The 17,648-nt window shown below is 41.4% G+C and overlaps 1 protein-coding gene across 1 annotated transcript in view; it reads right to left on the bottom strand.

The window, feature by feature from the left end:
* Col9a1 (collagen type IX alpha 1 chain) overlaps nucleotides 1-17,648 on the bottom strand; it is an 82,102-nt gene that overhangs the window by 63,357 nt on the left and 1,097 nt on the right. Inside the window, exons 3-7 of the mRNA XM_013351004.2 lie at nucleotides 17,031-17,102; nucleotides 16,787-16,919; nucleotides 11,777-12,173; nucleotides 2,046-2,129; nucleotides 1,294-1,317 (exon numbers count right to left, since the gene is read on the bottom strand). Coding sequence (XP_013206458.1) covers nucleotides 1,294-1,317; nucleotides 2,046-2,129; nucleotides 11,777-12,173; nucleotides 16,787-16,919; nucleotides 17,031-17,102 — 710 coding nt within the window. The remainder of the gene's footprint in view (nucleotides 1-1,293; nucleotides 1,318-2,045; nucleotides 2,130-11,776; nucleotides 12,174-16,786; nucleotides 16,920-17,030; nucleotides 17,103-17,648) is intronic.

The raw sequence follows: 17,648 nt of genomic DNA, 5'->3' as shown, positions 1-17,648 counted from the left end.
AGCAACTGAGCAAGATCTCGCCACCCCTCCATCCCCACACACCCCAACAAGAACGCCTCTCTGATGGGATAAGTTTTAGAACCAAAATATAGTGTGTTCCCACCTCCTCTGAGATACACTGTCCAGGGTGGAGTAGAATTAATGCCTACAAATAGAAGTTCGCTTGGCAGCACTTTCTCAGAAGGCTTCAGAAAGACAGAAATTGCGAAGAAGAAGCGGGTATCTAACGTTCCCCCAACAGAAACTAAGAAATGGCTATGGGGGTCATTGATAGCGTCACTGCAGGTCAGTCTTGTCTCGAATGGAGCAGGTCAGGCTCGAGCAGTCCTGGGACAAACAGTTTCTTTACAGCTGTAAGCCTTTCTTTGTCCAGTAGACTGGGAGCTCGCTGCGCGCGTGGGGGTGAGAGGGGTGGGGGGGGGGGATTTAGGTTTGGGAGGTATGGCGTGGTAGAGCCCTGAATTCAGGAGCCTGACTTTGTTTCACATGACACTCCCTGACAATAGGTGTTTGCGCCTTGCTTCCAAAGTTACACAAATTTCAGAAAGACCCTTCGCTTTGCCAGCCCTGTGTGTCCCTTGTCACAAGCAGGTTACTGTTTCGAAGGGTCTGTAGGGAATACTGGCGCCTGAAACGGTATTAATTTGTTGCTTTAGGGAATGTGTTCCCCCTCTGCTTCTAGAGGGAGAGAGAAGAAGGCTGCTTTCATCAAGAAAGACTTTGTTTTCCTGAACTCCAAGGACCAGACAGGTTACAATGGGGTCTCTGTAAGTGAAACCTCATACCTCCCCTGGCCTCCCTGCCTGGCTGCTGCACTCTCGCTTGCCAGGGGTGGGGTGGGGAAAGACTCGGGAGACATTACTAGAGTTCTAAAGGGATCCAGGACCGCCAGGCTTCATTTCTGAACTGCTAGCAAGATCTTGAGGTTTAGTGGTTTCCCTCCCGTGGCAGGAAAAAGCTCGCTCGAATTTCTGCCTTGCCCAGCAACCTGCCCTTGAATAGGACCGGGATGGAGAGGAAGGATAAGTGAGCAACAGTAACAACAAACAAACAAACAAGAGGCAGATTTAAGCCCTCCAGTACTGTGGCTTTAGTGCCAGTGTTCGAGTGGGAGAAATGGCCCCCTTTCCCACATCAGTGGGTCCCCCGAGGTTCCGACTCGGACCCCACTTGCTGGAGGTACTCCAGGCTGCAGGGCAGCTGGCCAGAGAGCCCTAAGAGTGCTCTGTGCCTTCTCACCATACACTTGGAAAATGCAGCATTTTTCATTTTTTTTCCCCGTTCCCAGCTTACCTCGTCATCAGTGGTCTGGCTGGGCTGTAGACAAAAAGATGGAGAGAAAGTGAGCAAGCACCGGGCAAACCCACGCACAACTTACTTGAGCAGCACAGAAGCAGAGCCCTGACAGCAGCAGTGGCAACCCAAGTGCTCCAGGGCCCCAGGCAGTCCAGGCCATCCTGGTTGCTCTCTGCTAATCCTCTGGCGGGACTCTGCAACCTGATGCCTTCCAGACTCCTTGACCCAGCTGAGCTCTGTAAAGTGGCACTTGGACATTCAAATGCACTGGGAGTAGAGGTTGCAAAGGTGCCCTGCAAAGGGGACCTAGGTTCCTCCTGTTTATGAATGGCCTGGAGAGGGTCCTGGGGATTGGAGGAGAGCTAACAGGTCTGGGAGGAGGGATAGAATGACAACGGTCCCCTTTAACCCTTTCCTGGCAGCTGCACCCAGCTTGAATGCACACCCCTCCTCAGTGTGATTGCTGACTGTGCCAGGAGCCTGCCAAGGGTCTGTGCCTTACAGAGGAGCAGACTACCGGTGCTTCTGGAGATGCTGAGCTGCCAAGTGTAGCAGACACTGGCCTGTTCAGGGATCGCTTCTGTCCCCAGGTTGCAAGAAGGACCTGTGTTTCTTTAATTCCAAGCTAGTCAGTATAACAAGGCAGACTCTAGGGAAAGAGAAAGTGGGAGGAGAGACCTAGAGAGATTGGCGCTGAGGAGAAGGTGAGGTGGGGAGAAGTCACTGTTGCAGGTGGTTCAAGGACTCACCGTGCTTCTGACGGGCAGCTCATGACACGTTTCTCTCCTGGGTCTCAGTGGGTCGCAATGAATCAGCATCCACTGGAGTTCAAACTGGTGAGAGACGGGAGAGATCAAGTCAAAGAGGAGTGTTTCGTTGTGTTTTTTTTTTTTTTAATATGGTCTATAATCCTTAGCAGAACAGCAAGCACAGCTCTTAATTTTTCCTGAGCAGAGTTTTTAGTGGAGTTGTCTGGAAACCTTCCCAAATTCCTCTGCTCATTGGCAGGAGATGTCCTTAGCTTTGATTCGCTCCAATGTAGCCCTAGCCTGGAAGCAGACCATTGGCACTGACTTCCCGTTTCTTGTTGACCGAGGTTTTCTGTCCCACCCAGTCCTGCAACCATTAAGTCCCAAAGAAACACACACAGGTCTACATTAATTATAAAACGGATTGGCCCATTAGCTCAGGCTTCTTATTAACGCTTATAACTTACATTAGCCTATTATTCTTGAGTGCTGTGGGACAATGGTCTTTTACCCTGTCACTTGTATTATTTTTAATAAAATGCTGATTGGCCAGGAAATATAGGCAGGAAATAGAGGCAGGGCAATGAGAACAGGAGAATTCTGGAGAGAGGAAAGCTCAGTCTGGAGTCGTGACCCAGACACAGAGGAAGCAAGATGTGACAGCCTTGCTGAATAAGGTACCGAGCCACGTGGCTAACATAGATAAGAATAATGGGCTAAGATAAGTTATAAGAGTTAATAAGAAACCTGAGCTAATGGGTCAATCAGTTTTATAATTAATATAGACCTCTGTGTGTTTCTTTAAGACTTAACGGCTGCAGAACTGGGCAGGACAGAAAACCTTGGTCAACAATTTCTGTCCTGGCCACACCCTCTAGAAGTCGATGCTATTAAAACGTGGTTCACAGATGCCCAAAGCAAACCCTGAAAACCAGGATTGCCATCTCCACAGGAAACACACTCTAAAACTTCACCTGGGAGATTAGAGACAGAAATAGCAAGAGGTGACTACAGAGAAAACAGATAGAAGAAAGAAAACTTACTCCTGAAGAAAACATCCTCCATAGAATCGTGGAGAAATCTATGTTGGAAGAGAGTTCAAACTATTTCAATTCTGTATATGAGTACTCATGTTTGAAGAGAGATAAACTTTTAAAGACTTGAAACCTAGTCCTGACAACTTCTAATGCTCTCAGTAGGCTGTTAAGGGAGAAAGATTAAAACAAGGAAGAAACAGGGGAAGCCAAGGGTTGCCAGGTCTAAATCTGAAGATAGTCTTAAATGAAAGACAAGAAAGCCTGCAAACCCCACCAGAAGGCGAAAGACATGCTAGCCCGTCTTCTGGGGAGGTAGGTTCCTTGCTGTGCAATCAAAATTAGCTCCTTCTTTCTTGGTCAGTAAGTTCTACTGGCCCTAGGCAGCGGGTTAGGTGGCCAGGTCTCAGATCTAAACACCATGGCCTTCTTTTCAGCCCTTTCGTGATTCCCTTTCTTTCCCACATGCCGAATGGATTCCAGAACTCCCAGCTCTAGAAAGATATGAGATACCTGTTTCCCTACTGCTACACGCACGCACATCCAGAGTTGAGATTTGGATGCAGAAAATAGGTAGAAAATTAAACCTGAGACAAAACAAAGAGAAGTCGTCCACTTCCAAAAAATGTAGGGAGAGAAAAGCTGAGGGTAAGCCGGTAAGTGCCCCTCTTACAAGGAGGTGAAAAGGACAAGAGTCAAATGAAATAAAAACCCTGAGGAGCCATCAGGACAGACGTTAAAATGGAAATCTACAGATTGCATGAGCACTGTGCTGTGCTGGCTTAACAATAAAATGGAGACATTCCTCAAAAAATTTGCCAAGCTACACAACCTTTTAGAGTTAAAGAAACCACTTCGGTGAAACACTACCTTTATCAGACTAGTCTTGTTTACTGGGGGAAAAAAATTGAGTTTTACTTTCAGTTGCAATAGAAATTTTAAAAGGAAGAAGAGAAGAAGAATTGAAATGAATTTTGACTTAATGACAGTGGAATGCATGTCACTTAAGGTTGGGCACAGACAAAGTGTGAAGAAGTCAACTCATAGAGCCGAGAAAGGGCAGGTTTCTAAATGTTCCAGATATTAAATTAATAGTTTTTTCTTCTACACCTCCCAATATTTCTGAATAATGCCACTATCTCCATAATGTGACATATTGTTTGGTACAGGTAACCAATATATTTGCCAACCGATCATCTATACTAAAGAGGGATAGAAGCAAGAAATAAAAATTAAAACTGTACATGTTTAATTCTATCATCTTCTAGAACCACCAGAGCTAAGCTAAGAACCTTTCATTAAAGAGTCAAAACTTTCCCTATTTGTGTGCTCGTTATAGAAACACACCCAAAAACATCCTCTGAAGATCAACAGCTGTGCCTATACACAACTGCATATTCACATGCATGGCAAAATAGCACATGGGGAAAGAGAATTATCGCTCTTTTTCTCCAACAAACTACATAATACGAAAATATATATTTCTCATCCCCAATCTTCAAAATAGAAGACTACACCACACAATTTTATTCACTAAGGCCTGAGTAAATTGGTCATGCAAACTCGGTATGCACTGCAGGTCCATGAAATACTAGTTTTGAAAAGTGATCACCCTGAGGAACATTGATCAGATGGCTATCCAGGGAATGTAGATCCTTCTTTGAGATAGTTCGTCAAAGCTACCTCTTCCAAACCTGAAGTCATTCTTTAAGCTGTCATCCTAAAATTGTAAAACGCTCTGGATAAATTGCTGTACCTGTTTAAATATGCAGAAAATGCAATTGTGGCACAAAAAAATGGAGAAATGAAATGTATTTCATCTGTGAATACAAGCTGGGCTGTTCAAAGTGATCAAGGGTTTCCGAACACATCTGCATATCCACATAAACACCTCCTACGCACTAATAATCAGCTATACAACAACCATTTTTTTGGCAAGCAATATGAATTCCAATTTGCATGCTAATTATTTTGAAGGAAGATTGGCAGAGCGCTTTTGTAACAGTCACTTTCATTATGCAGCCAAAATGCTGATTTCTCATTTTCATACCTGGGATCCTTGTGCTCTTTGAATATTCCCTGACAAAACATCCGTGACAAACATTTTAACTTAGGTTTTCAGTCAACATCTCAAAGCCCAGGATAAAGCAAGCACCGAGGAGACAGGGTATGGAAGCCAGATAGCACCCATGCACAAACAGCTCCCAGTCTGTAAGATGAGGGGGAAATGCGAATAGAGAACTAGAACCTTCTAAAAAAATCTATGAAGGCAAGATGCGCCTCAGGAAATGCCGTTGTTTGCAACAGGAAATTCTTCTCCTCTCAGGGAGAATGGGATGGTGTGAGTGGAAAGTCCTCACACCTGTGCAGATTTGGCCTTATCCAAATGTTTCATCTCTAAAAAACCTTCAGAGAACTTCATTTCTGAAGCTAGGGTAGTGCTCAGCTAATGGAAGGACGTTAGCGTTGGGGCCCAGATGCCAACACTCTAGTCTTTATTCATCGTGTTACAACCATGGCTACTTATTTTGCTAGGCTGTTGAGAAAGATTAAGTATTTGAACTCAATTCCAGCTAACTTAGAATGGTACAAGTTGTGATTTTTGTTAGCGAAATTATTTTGACAATTTGCTGGTACTAAGCACCTAAGCTAATTTTTGCTGACAAGATCAAACCTTCATCCAGCTATCCAGTCAATACTGAGGGTTCAGATCTGATCCTGATGTACCACTTTTGCTGAGACGTTGCCTTCTTCCATCACCAAGAAATGTCTCCAGATGGCACTTCCTAGGCACTGAGCAGGAAGTTCTGAACTGCCTCAGAATCAAGTGTTGTGTAAAATTGAGTCGTGCAGTTCAGACATAGTGCTGGACATAGAATTAAATATGGGCAGAATGGTGACAGAAGATGTCCTGCCTGGAGTTAGCGCACTGGGAATATGTTCATTTACTAAATTGTGTGTTTGGATATAAACATCATGGAAGACACAAAATATTACTTAAGGGTGTATATGTACTGAGAAAGTATTTTTAGCAATACTGCTAAAGCGTGTGAGATGGTAAAATGTTTTCCTGGCTAAAGCCATCATGTAACACATAATATGTGAATAGTTCCAAACGGCAAGTGAGATTTTCCCATGCAGCAATGAAAGACTAAACCCGGGGTTTTGGACAGAGTAGGGCAAAGCCCAAAGGTAGGACAGAGTATGCAGAGGGGGACGGGGATTAGCTGAGGCAGAGCACGCATCAGAGCTTTCCACACTATGAATTCTAAGCTAAGGAATTTCAATGCTCGAGTGTGAGCATCAAAGATTTTTCTTCAGTGGATAAATATGGTAACAAGTGGGTGGAATTCGAAAGGAGTTTCATGAAGAGTCCGTTGATCATGCATGTCTGATACTTCAGGCAGGAAGCTATTCCAGTAGGCTTCAAGAAGTCCTACATACTGCGCTATTGACAATGCCCCCTAAGGTATCTGCCAAGCGGAAATAAATCCCTCTCCTAATTCCACAACCTGTCCAGCTCCTGTTCAGTTATCTGTACCTCCTTCTGCAGAGCTCAAAACAATCTACACTCGGTCTCCAACACCTCTCCACATTGGCTCTTGAATCCTTTCCAACTTGATTTCCACTCCCACCAGGCCAGCGGATCTTTGAACCACTCTCCTGGGTCTCTAAAACCAACAGGCAACTGTCAGTCATCCTCTTATGTGACTTATCCAGCATTTGAAACAATTCTTGTGTCATTCACTTTCAATCAGTCTTTCCCCTCAACTTTCAGGACACAACAATCTACTTCACTTCGCTATCACAGCCACTTTTTTTTATTAAGTCTTTCCTCATTGAGGCAATAATCCTGGACATCTCACAAGTCAGTCTTCAGTCCTACACTTATGACTTGACTTGATGGCTTTCATAATGCATAAATGTTCACAGCTCCCAGGGTTCAGTTCCCGTATGATCCTGGCTCATCAACGCCAAAAGCTCACAGCTAACGGCTTGCTCAACGTCTTGCCTCAGAAGCTTAATGACATGACTCTGCAACCTCATTGGCTGTTTCTCATTTCCTCTCCTAGTCTCCCTGCTTTGCAAGTAGCACTCAAATATCAGGTAACACCCATCCTTGTCCCTTGTCACTCATGTTCTCTCTTCCTGCAATCTTCTTCTCTAAGGTATCTTCAGGCCATTACCTCAGGTCCTTAAAGCTACCTCAAAAGTGTTTACTCCCGAATGAGCCCCAGCTCAACCTTCCATTTCTCTTTCCCTGATAACATTTATGATTTCCTGGTACACTATGAACTATTCAGCTCCTCCTCGTGCCTCTCCCCAGAATGTAACCATTTAGGCATTAACTTTTGTATTTCTTAGTCACATAAAGTACACCTGTAACTTAGTAAATATTTTTTTAAAAATAGTTGTTTAATATTAATAACAGCCAGGCATGGGTGGTGCATGCCTTTAATCCCAGAACTTGGGAGATACAGACAAGCAGATCTCTGTGAGTTCAAGGCCAGCCTGGTCTTCAGAGTGAGTTCCAGGACAGGCACCAAAGCAACAAAGAAACCTTGTCTCAAAAACAATTTAAAAAGGAATATTAATACAGAACACAAGGATTGTACATTGCGTACATCACTAAAACCATAGCTTCGTATATTTCTTAAATGCCAGAAATGCTGATTACAACATCAAACATCATTTTTCCCAGGTTATTGTTCATGAACCTTACACTGTTTTCACATTTTCATGTAAAGTGACCCAGTGCTACAGAGTAAAGAAAAAGACAGAGAGCTCCTCTAGCAATGGTTTTTTCCCACTCAGGCATTTTTCTCTAAATCTGAAGGAAAAAAATTACAGCAAGGCCTCCGAGATACACTTCACATAGCATCAAATCCGTCATGTTCTATGGTGATTTATTGGGAATATGCACAGGTAAAGAGAAGAATGATTTGAGTTATATATGGGGAAATCCTCATAAACTTTTATCCTCCCTCAAACAAGACCAAACTCCCAATGCAGTGCATCCCTGGAAAGGGAGAACGGCTAACTTTGTTTTCTAATAGAGCTGTACCAAATAACTCTCCCAGGCAATCATGTTGACAACAAACAATAAAGAACCTGTCATAAAGTAACATGTTTTCATGGTAATCTGCCAGGGAACCACGCTTTGCAGTAGGATAAATGGCACCATCCTAAACTACAGGCACAGGGGAGAATAGGAAATGAGGAATTTATTGCTTTAAAATCAAAAATAACAAACTTACAGATATGCAAAGGGAAAAATACAAAATTCTCTGAGCCCACTAAATAACTATAAATGATGAGAATGGGTTTGAATTGTAGCCCACAAGAATGTTCATGAAAGCTTCTTGAAATTGTTTTCTTTTTCCAATTTAGAAAAAGAGAAGGAACACGAGATAGGATGGATGGAGAAAGTCACAAACAGCTACAACGTAAGCGAGTCTTACACCATTAGTGATCCCTCAAATGTCTAGGTTCCATTTTTATTATGCAGTTCTTATACCTACCTTTGATAGCCGATAATGCCTGTGAAGAGGATATCTTGCTTTTGGTTTATTTACAAAAGAAAAGCAAGGGTTGACCCTGAAACAAATATTCAACCAATAGAACATGTTGAAGATTAGAAATAATCCAATCGTATTTGGAAAATACTAAAAAAATGTAGATGTAAGCCGGGCGGTGGTGGCGCACTCCTTTAATCCCAGCACTCGGGAGGCAGAGGCAGGCGGATCTCTGGGAGTTCGAGACCAGCCTGGTCTACAGAGCTAGTTCCAGGACAGGCTCCAAAGCCACAGAGAAACCCTGTTTCGAAAAACCAAAAAAAAAAAAAATGTAGATGTTTTTCTGGTTTTAAGCTATTTCATGTTATTTTTAACTTGAAAAAAATCCTTAGAAAGTGACACTGAGTACTTGCTGTCCCAAACTGAGAGACAGGTGACCCACTATTACGAGTTTTCTGCTTCTTGAAAATGCATATCACTAGCCATTGCCCTTTAAGACCTTAAAGGAAGTAGCTAGTTGGCAGTGGTCTTCAATAATTCCCAAGGACTTCCGCCTTTAGGAATATTGATGCAAAAGCCAAGATGACAGGCTATAAGGTAAAAACAGGGTCTAGGCCAACTCAGGGGCACTTGGATTTTGAAGACTTATGCTTGACTGCTTTAGTTCTAAACCATGAGGGGTAGTATAAAAAGTCTTTAGACGTTTGGAAAGGAATAAATTGGTATATATGAGTTTCCAAGTGAGAATCCATCCATGTCAAATACTGTTTTTTCTCCTCTCCAGGATTCTCTTGGACACCATCTCCTTTAATAAGGAGACCTTGGGTTATCTTATAAAATTATTCTAAAGATCAGAAAGTTAGAAAAACAGGATTTTGAAAACATCTAATTGTTATATTAAAGACACTAAAATGATTTCTTCAAGGAAAATGGACTACTCTTGTACACTCTTCTCCTAAGAAGGAGGAGGAGAAAAAAAAGAGAAAGAGAAAAAAAAAGAGGAAGAAGTATCGGGTAAGAAGAAAGTAGATAAGGAGCTGGAGGAAAGAGAAGAAGGCTACATTAGGGAAAAGTTTGAGTATGATAATATCATTTTGATGTCTTTGATGGAAACAGAGTTTATTTGTTAGCCTATAGTTTCCATATAATTATCAATGTTACCATACCACCAACACCACTTAATACTGAACTTTAGTGGGAATTTGGGCTCAGATCTTTTTTGTTTCCAGGAAGGGGTCAAGGATCCAGAATTCATTCTGAAAAGGAAAGACTGCATGTGCCTATACCAAATTATTTTAACACTGGTGTCAGCATGATGACTTTAAAAAGCTCCTTACTATCCCAGAAGCACCGTGTAACACTCAGATGCATTCTTACATGTGAGGAAGAAAACGGAAGATGACAACATAAACTTCTACGCACTGAGGTGTGACACTAGGTTTTTCAGAAAATCTATAACTAGCCAAAGGATATACAGCATAGCAAAGTAATACTGAGACTTTGCTACACTGGAAATAAAACTATTGGAAGGCATCTTTAATAGTATCCAGAAACCAGAATTATAAGATCTTGGAGTGTTTTTAAGGTCAACAAATCCATTTTTTAATCAACTGATACTCAGTGCCTTGAGAAGGCATTTAGGCCTTCACTCCCTAGCCCGGGTCCAGAAATGGCACTGGCATCGCAGAGGCTGTGTTGTCTGAAAAACACTCCAGGGTCATTTCAGAGTTCCTGCTACACAGAATTTGAGCAGTTCACAACAGTGGCCGCATTGGCTTTCTAACCCAGCCGCTTGAAGCGTGATGACTCATGAGGTGAAGAAATACTTCCTCAAGAGTCTATGAGCCAGAGCAGCAATGTGGCAACTCCAAATTGCTCCCTGTCTATCACAGAATATAGAAATTTCACACCAGCCTTCACACTCATCACTGCGCTTCCTGTAAAAACAAGTCATTTGAACAATTCCATTACTGAGATCCCCGAAAGCCTTTTTCCCAGAGAAGTGTGCAGAAACAATTCAAAACTACCGTGTCACCCTTCCTCTCTCTGTGACATAGACTCTGTGACTAGAATATAACAGCGCCATACAGTAGGAGAGCTATATTAGCATCAACAGTTTATTTATATTGAATTTTATCCTCTTCTGTTTCCCCCCAAAGAATCCTTGCCCTCTAAGGTTGTATTTTTAAGTTATTGTCAAAATGCTATGAAAGAATTGCTACTCCAGTGTTCAAAAATGATAGAGCCAGAAGGTGCTAGCTGATACAATTGTGATGTCACTTTCTTACTTCCATCACAATGGATTTCTCCAGCAAAACAATGAACAGAGTTTAAATTTTTTTACTTCAGGTAAGAGCGATGGTTCAGTAGTTTAAAACCTGCACAGCTTTTGCCGAGGACCAGAATTGGTCTCCCAGCACCCACATCGGTTATTCACAACATCTGTAATTCCAGCACCAAGGAATTCAATGCTCTCGGATGTCTATTACACAAAGTCTAGTTCTAAGTAAACACATCTTATGCCCTTTATATAATATAGCTTATCAAACATCATATGATTTCCTTACTTTACATCTTACCACCCGCATTCACTAGCCTTCACTTATGTCCCACAAACACTCCATTTACATACATACATGTTACTCAAATCAATTAGTCTCTAGACTTTTGAATGAATCCTAGTTGTTCTTGAATTGTTTTCCCTCAGTCATCTTTACTGTTATCTTCCCTTCTTTTGCCGATCCAAATCCTTCCCTTTCAAAATTTATTGCTTTCAAAAATGATAAACTCCCTGACGAACTGGATTCAGGATTTTTCTTGAAAAAATCTAATTTATTATACACACATGGTATGTTCTGAACTAGTGTGGGTCTCCTCGTAAGTGGTCTCAAAGGCTATGGATGCTCCGAGTGAGTGTGTAACACCTTAATTCCAAGCAGACCTTAACCTCCTTTAAGATTATCTGCTTCACTAAAAGTCAATACTGCACATGGCACTCAAAGCTGGTGGTGAATGCTTTCTGAATGAGTAGTGGGATGTATTTAATAAACCTTACAAAGTGAGTAACTGTTCACCGTATGCCCTGTAGCTAATGATCCAGGATGTTTGGGTTGCTGAGCTTAGCCACCTGAGTTTGTCTTCAGCTAGAATTAGTGGTGGAACTTGGTGGTTTTATACTCACAGGAACAGAAACCCGAGGATTGTCTGCAAGCTTCCCCAGCACAGCGAAGCCGTCGGTCTCAATCTGGCCTCTTGGCTTTATAGGTAAGGACTCAATCCTGACGCAGTCAAGGAAAAGAGTGGCACTGGTCCTTTCCACGCCAATCATGATCTTATGCCACTGGGAGTCAAACAAGGACGGCAAACGTGAAAAGTCTGCCGACTGGAGACTTCCATCCAGTCCTTTGTAGGCGAACGAGACAGACTTTGTTCGGCCGTTTATCTTCACGGCAACTTGCTCCTTCCCTGAGGAATCCTGGATCTGCCAAATGTGCCAGTTCTTTTCAAGTGTGCTTCCAGTCATCCGGAAAGTGGTTAAGAAGGAATATTCTTCAGGCAGTCCACTGGGATACAAATGCCTGAGCAAAATTTGAAAATAATAAAGATAAACCTTGTTTTCTGTGCTTATACATATTTACCATTTCTGGTGTTTGTGTTATTTTAGACTCTAGCCCTGCAAGAAGGGTTAGAGTGTAAGAAAACTATGCAGCATTTGTTCTCTGATGACATCTTATACAGACCCTTATAGTTCAATCATCCATGCACATCAATGCTCCACCTTAAAATACACAGTTTTAAGAACCCCCTCCCTCATAACTAGTGAAGGCTCTCAACGATATTATTATTTATTCTACCCAAAGAGCCACCATTTAGCAATGCCACCCCACCCAAAAACCACATATTTTTTTGCAATGTTCGGGGCAACATTTCCTTCAAAAGTGAGGGAGGGTGATCATTTGAAGTCTAAATCAAATCTACTAGCTTATAAAAAACCATTTAATTCAACTGGATTTTAATTTTTTACACACATTAAAATTATTTGGTATTTTTATAATGGCCAGGCCATTCTCAATTTTGCCTTCTGGACCCACATGTTGAGAATTAGTAACCAACTACCCAGCATCTCTTTAAAGGCTTCTTCACCCTAAGGATGGCGTTTCTAGGGATTTCAAGGATGATAGTGAAGCGGTAGCTCGTTGTTGGAGGAATAACGGGCAGTGAGCGACCAGCACTTCCTTCTCCCCTCCAGCTCCATCCTTCCTCGGTCCACCTCCTAAAGTTATATCATAGTTACTTTCTTCACTGCTTTAAATGGAAGCTAAAGCCAGCAGCATCCCTAAGACCATCCTTATCTGCCACCTATCTATCTACACTTATCTACAGATTTTCTGTTGAAGCAAGTCCTGCGGGGTTTTAAATACTAGCATCAGCTTTCAAAGTCTTTAAAGTTATTTCGTTTCATCTTCTTCTCTGTATAAGAAAATTCCTCAACAAGAAAGAAATGCTAGGAAAACTAAATGTGAAATGTGTTTACTAATAGGAAAATTGAAAACAATTACTCACTAAGAGGAGAGTTCCAAACAACCTTCCTGAAGGTCAAACTTATGTGCTTAGCTCCTTCTTACAAAGGATGAAAGGAAGAAAGGCAAGAAGAAATATCACAATGGGTATTGATTTCATGTATATGACATTTGTTGAATTGAAGCATAGTGTGTGTGTGTGCAGGTGTACATGCAAGCACACATGAACACACGTGCGCGCGCACACACACAATTTTGTAAAAGTATACATAAGTTTTTAGAATGTGCTTTAAAAAAAACACTTTGGAATACATTTGAGAAAGACAAAAGAACTATCTAAAGTCCTATTTTTTCCACAATAGAAGAACTACCACATCACTCCAAATACTTTTTTTCTTCTTTTCCTTTTGTTTTGATTTTTTTTCAATTTATTTTTTTAAACAATCTTTTCTCATTTTACATACCAATCCCAATTCTTTCTCCCTCTCCACCTCCCACTTCCCCCCACCTTCCCCTCACCCCACCCCCATCCACTCCAAACAGGATGGCCAAGATCAGATACTTCTTTTAAATATAATTTTTCTCAACTGGTTTGTCACACTTCCTTTGATTCCATATTTTTTGGAACTATGCCTATTCCAAAATAATCTCTAAGAAAAACCCCAAAGTTCTTCATTCATAGATATCCTCGTTTGGAACACTCACAGAATGCTTCATTCTTAGATGCACTGGTGTACCACGTGTGTTCATATGTGTCACCTCCCTCCACACATATGAAGAGCAAATAGTTATGTTCACAAGTGTAACTATGACTAACATGTTAATAATATTTAGCATATACTAATATGTTAAGAGGTTAATAAAGAAAATTTGCCTCATTATTCATATGAATAAAATATACAGATTTGTGTGTACCAAAGACTGTTAAATGTTTCTGAAGCGTAATATACAGAACAGGCTGCCTAATGTATTTTTAAACACCTGAGATTCTGTTCTTGAAAATATGCTATGCCTATCAATAAGTAAACCCAACAGCATACATAATTTAAAAGAAGTTACGTCTATAAATGATTTATTGTATTCCCATCTTCACGAAGTTCCTTAAATGGAGAACCATGTGGGTTCAAATAAAAGATTCAAAAGTTTTTGAACCTTGAAATATTTGTTTATGACCTTAATACGAAGACAGCTAAGGTCTGTGCTGCAAGAGAAAACAAGCAGACTAGGCTGTAAATAGCAGTTGAGAATGGAAAGCTATTGTGCCTAAAATAAAGAATAAACGGAAGCAGAATCATGTCTCTTGATTCTTCAGTAATTATAAAGACAAATAAGTAAAAATTGTGACTGTCTAGCATTGCTTTGTATGATACATTTCTCTCCCATGAAGAAACAGCCTATGAGTGTTTTTTCACTGTCTCAGAATATTCTCTGGGGAAAAAAAAAAAGCATTTCTGCTCCCTGAGAATGATTCCAATCCCCTCCTTCTTTGTCATCTAGCTTTTGCATGAGTAATTTAAAAAGAAGGAATGACATTCCATAGTGGATATGGACACAGCTTTCATTATCCATTCATCAGTTGGAGGACATTTCCAAACCAATGGCAGCTTCCATTTCCTGGCTACTGTGAATAGGGTGGCAACAAGCACAGCTGAGCAAGTGCCTATCCCCCAGAAAGACACGGTCAGGTGATAGATCGGTATTCAATTGCTTGAGAAAAATGAAGTTTTCAGGTAAATTATGAAACTAGAAAATATTATGTATGAGTGAGGTGACCCAGACCCAGAAAATCTGGAGCCTCATGTTCTCTTATTTGCCATTCCTGTCTCTGAATCTCTAGATGTGTGTATATAACCTTGAATATCAGCAGGAAGTGGGAAGGGACTGGTGGTGGTGCAGGGGTGAGAAGGGTCTCGCGAGAGAAGGAAATGGCATATGATACCGGTGAAATGAAGGGGGGACAGTGGGAAACAGAGGGGATGGCGTGGGAGAGGAGTCGAAAGGGAATAATGGGCAGGGATAAATCACACTAGGGATATTTGGAAAAGCCATAGAATCACACTGGATTATTTTTACTTAAAAATACACATAGTATACATATGTATACTATATGTATATTTACATATAGTATTTTTTAAAGTACATATGTATGTAGTCTAAATAAAGTTATGTCATGTGGTGACAACCAATACTGATCACCCTAAGAAGCACAAACTATTTAACAAAAAGCCTAGTACTAGGCATGAGAAACCTGGGGAGTCAAGAGACTCTTCAAACAATGTAGTTATTGCCACTGCTCTTGGTTCCTTCCAAGAATTTGAAGGCAAGACTTTATTGCTGAAGATACCACACACTTTAGACACAGAACCTGGAGGATTTGAACTGGGTCTGACCTGAAATCTTTCTTCCTGAGGAAAAGCCTTATGTAAGGTGCCTAGGGAGAAAAGCAACCAGAAGACCTTTACAGCTGTGACGCCTACAGACCACAACAGTGACCAGCATGACAAAGGATTTCAAAAAGTGCAATAGTGGCACCACATCTTGGGGACAACCAGTTGTCATCTAATTGGCTTTCAGGCCTGCTTAATATGAGGGAATTCATGCCTGATACTGCAAACCTAGCCAACCACCTGTGGCTCGGGAGGTCATGGACCCTGTAGGAGAACTGACTAATGGCACTTTCCTAAACCAGTGCAGTTTCTAACTCCATTCAAAATACATATCCTTCTGTTCACAGAAGTGCAGATCTCATTCCTCATCACAGAATCATATGAAGACTATTTCAGGAGGAGAAATGAGAGGGATCTGGGAGCGGAACACCAGCAGAGTACACGATACACATGTATGAAAATTTTGTGGTGAAACTATTAGCTTGTACAATGGACATATGTAAAATAATAATGACTCCCAAACCATATACTAATCTTATTGATCATAATATATGCTGATAGTGTAAAGCCTAGATCAGAGAAGGGTATTTGTTACAATGACACAGCTATTCAATTCACATATACCAAAGAACCTCAGCAATAAAGAATTTACACGTTAATTCCAAGAAACGATAGCAGTAAAATGAAACCTGTATGCATATCTCCATCAGTTTTTCTGTTATAATTATTTCCCTTGTGTGTGTGTGTGTGTGTGTGTGTGTGTGTGTGTGTGTGTGTGTGTGCTTCTGTTTCAGCACTGAGACTCCTGAACAGCTCCAATGTGAGCCTTCAAACCACACTGCGGCTCCTGGTTAAATTTATGCCTCACTTCTGGTGCTTTTCACAGAGGGTCCTTTCAGTCAGAACCAGACAAATTACAGAAAAACAGAAAGCAAAATACTAAGAACATATCCCGAATTGATGTCTAATGGTCTCAGGGATGTTTTCATTCCTGGAATGGAAAGTAAATTACCAACCTAACATGAGGAGCAGCATTCAGGTGCTAATGATTGATAGGAACACATTCCTTTGGCTTTCTTTCTTCTTTAGGAGTTTCTGGTGATTTAACCCACTGGCTAATGAACGCCAGGTAAGTGTTACCACTGAGCTGTACCCCAAGCCCACCCTTCATCTTAAAATAATCCAAGAACTACCAAAAAGTAAAAAGTCCTCTAACATTGCATTGCTGTAAGCATTTCCAAATGCCTTTAAGGAGGCTCATTAGAGCCCTTCCTGATGGGTTACCTTGTTGGGATCCTGAAGTCTACATCACTCCCAAACTTGTAAGCCACTTGTAGTGCCGTGGACCCCACCACCCTCTGGACCGTTCTTCGGGATGCAGCTCTCTCGACTTGGAACTGAGAGATCAGGTCAAACCCTACAGAAAGAGATAAGGAAAGAAAGTTGGAAATGAGACTGGTTATGTCCCCTCCCCAAATAGATTATATTTGGGAAGCTTTAATTTCCAGTATGATACAGGGCTACTTGCCTGGCAAGTCATCTTGGCCAATCCTGATCTTGGGGCACAGTTCAGTTCCACCATTGGGACTGGCAGGAACCCCTGCAAAAGTAGTGCCATGTCATCCAATCCGTCCACTACAGGATGCTAATTAATTAATTTAACATTTACTAATATTAAAACCAAGCAACTGCTTAAAATACAATGTTATACAGCTTTGCTTATAAGTCATGTGTTTAACTTGAACTCAATGCCTCGGTGATTAGAATTCATTCACCTTCAGCTTCTCCTGAAGGGATAATAATTTATGATGGAAAAATGTTCCTGCCTGGAAAAGTTGGGGATTTGTTCCGTGTAGAACCAGAGCTGTACAGTGTCCTGGATGGCACAGGTCAGAAGCCTGTCTGGAAAATTTCTGGTGGTTTAGCCTAGAAATATTGCTTAAATACCACAGATTCTAAACATACAATGACATGACAGAGTCAGCCTTGAGACACCTCAACGGGACTCCCAGACAAGTGAAGTTCTTGGGGAATCATCACCATCAAAGGTGAGTTTTTATAACTGCAATGCCCCCTCCTGCATTGATAAGATTTATCTGGTAAAAGATGTCTTAGACTTCACACACACACACACACACACACACAC

Source organism: Microtus ochrogaster, linkage group LG2 (assembly GCF_000317375.1).
Source record: "Microtus ochrogaster isolate Prairie Vole_2 linkage group LG2, MicOch1.0, whole genome shotgun sequence".
Taxonomy (NCBI): Eukaryota; Metazoa; Chordata; class Mammalia; order Rodentia; family Cricetidae; genus Microtus; species Microtus ochrogaster.
This window is presented reverse-complemented; position numbering and strand designations above follow the sequence as displayed.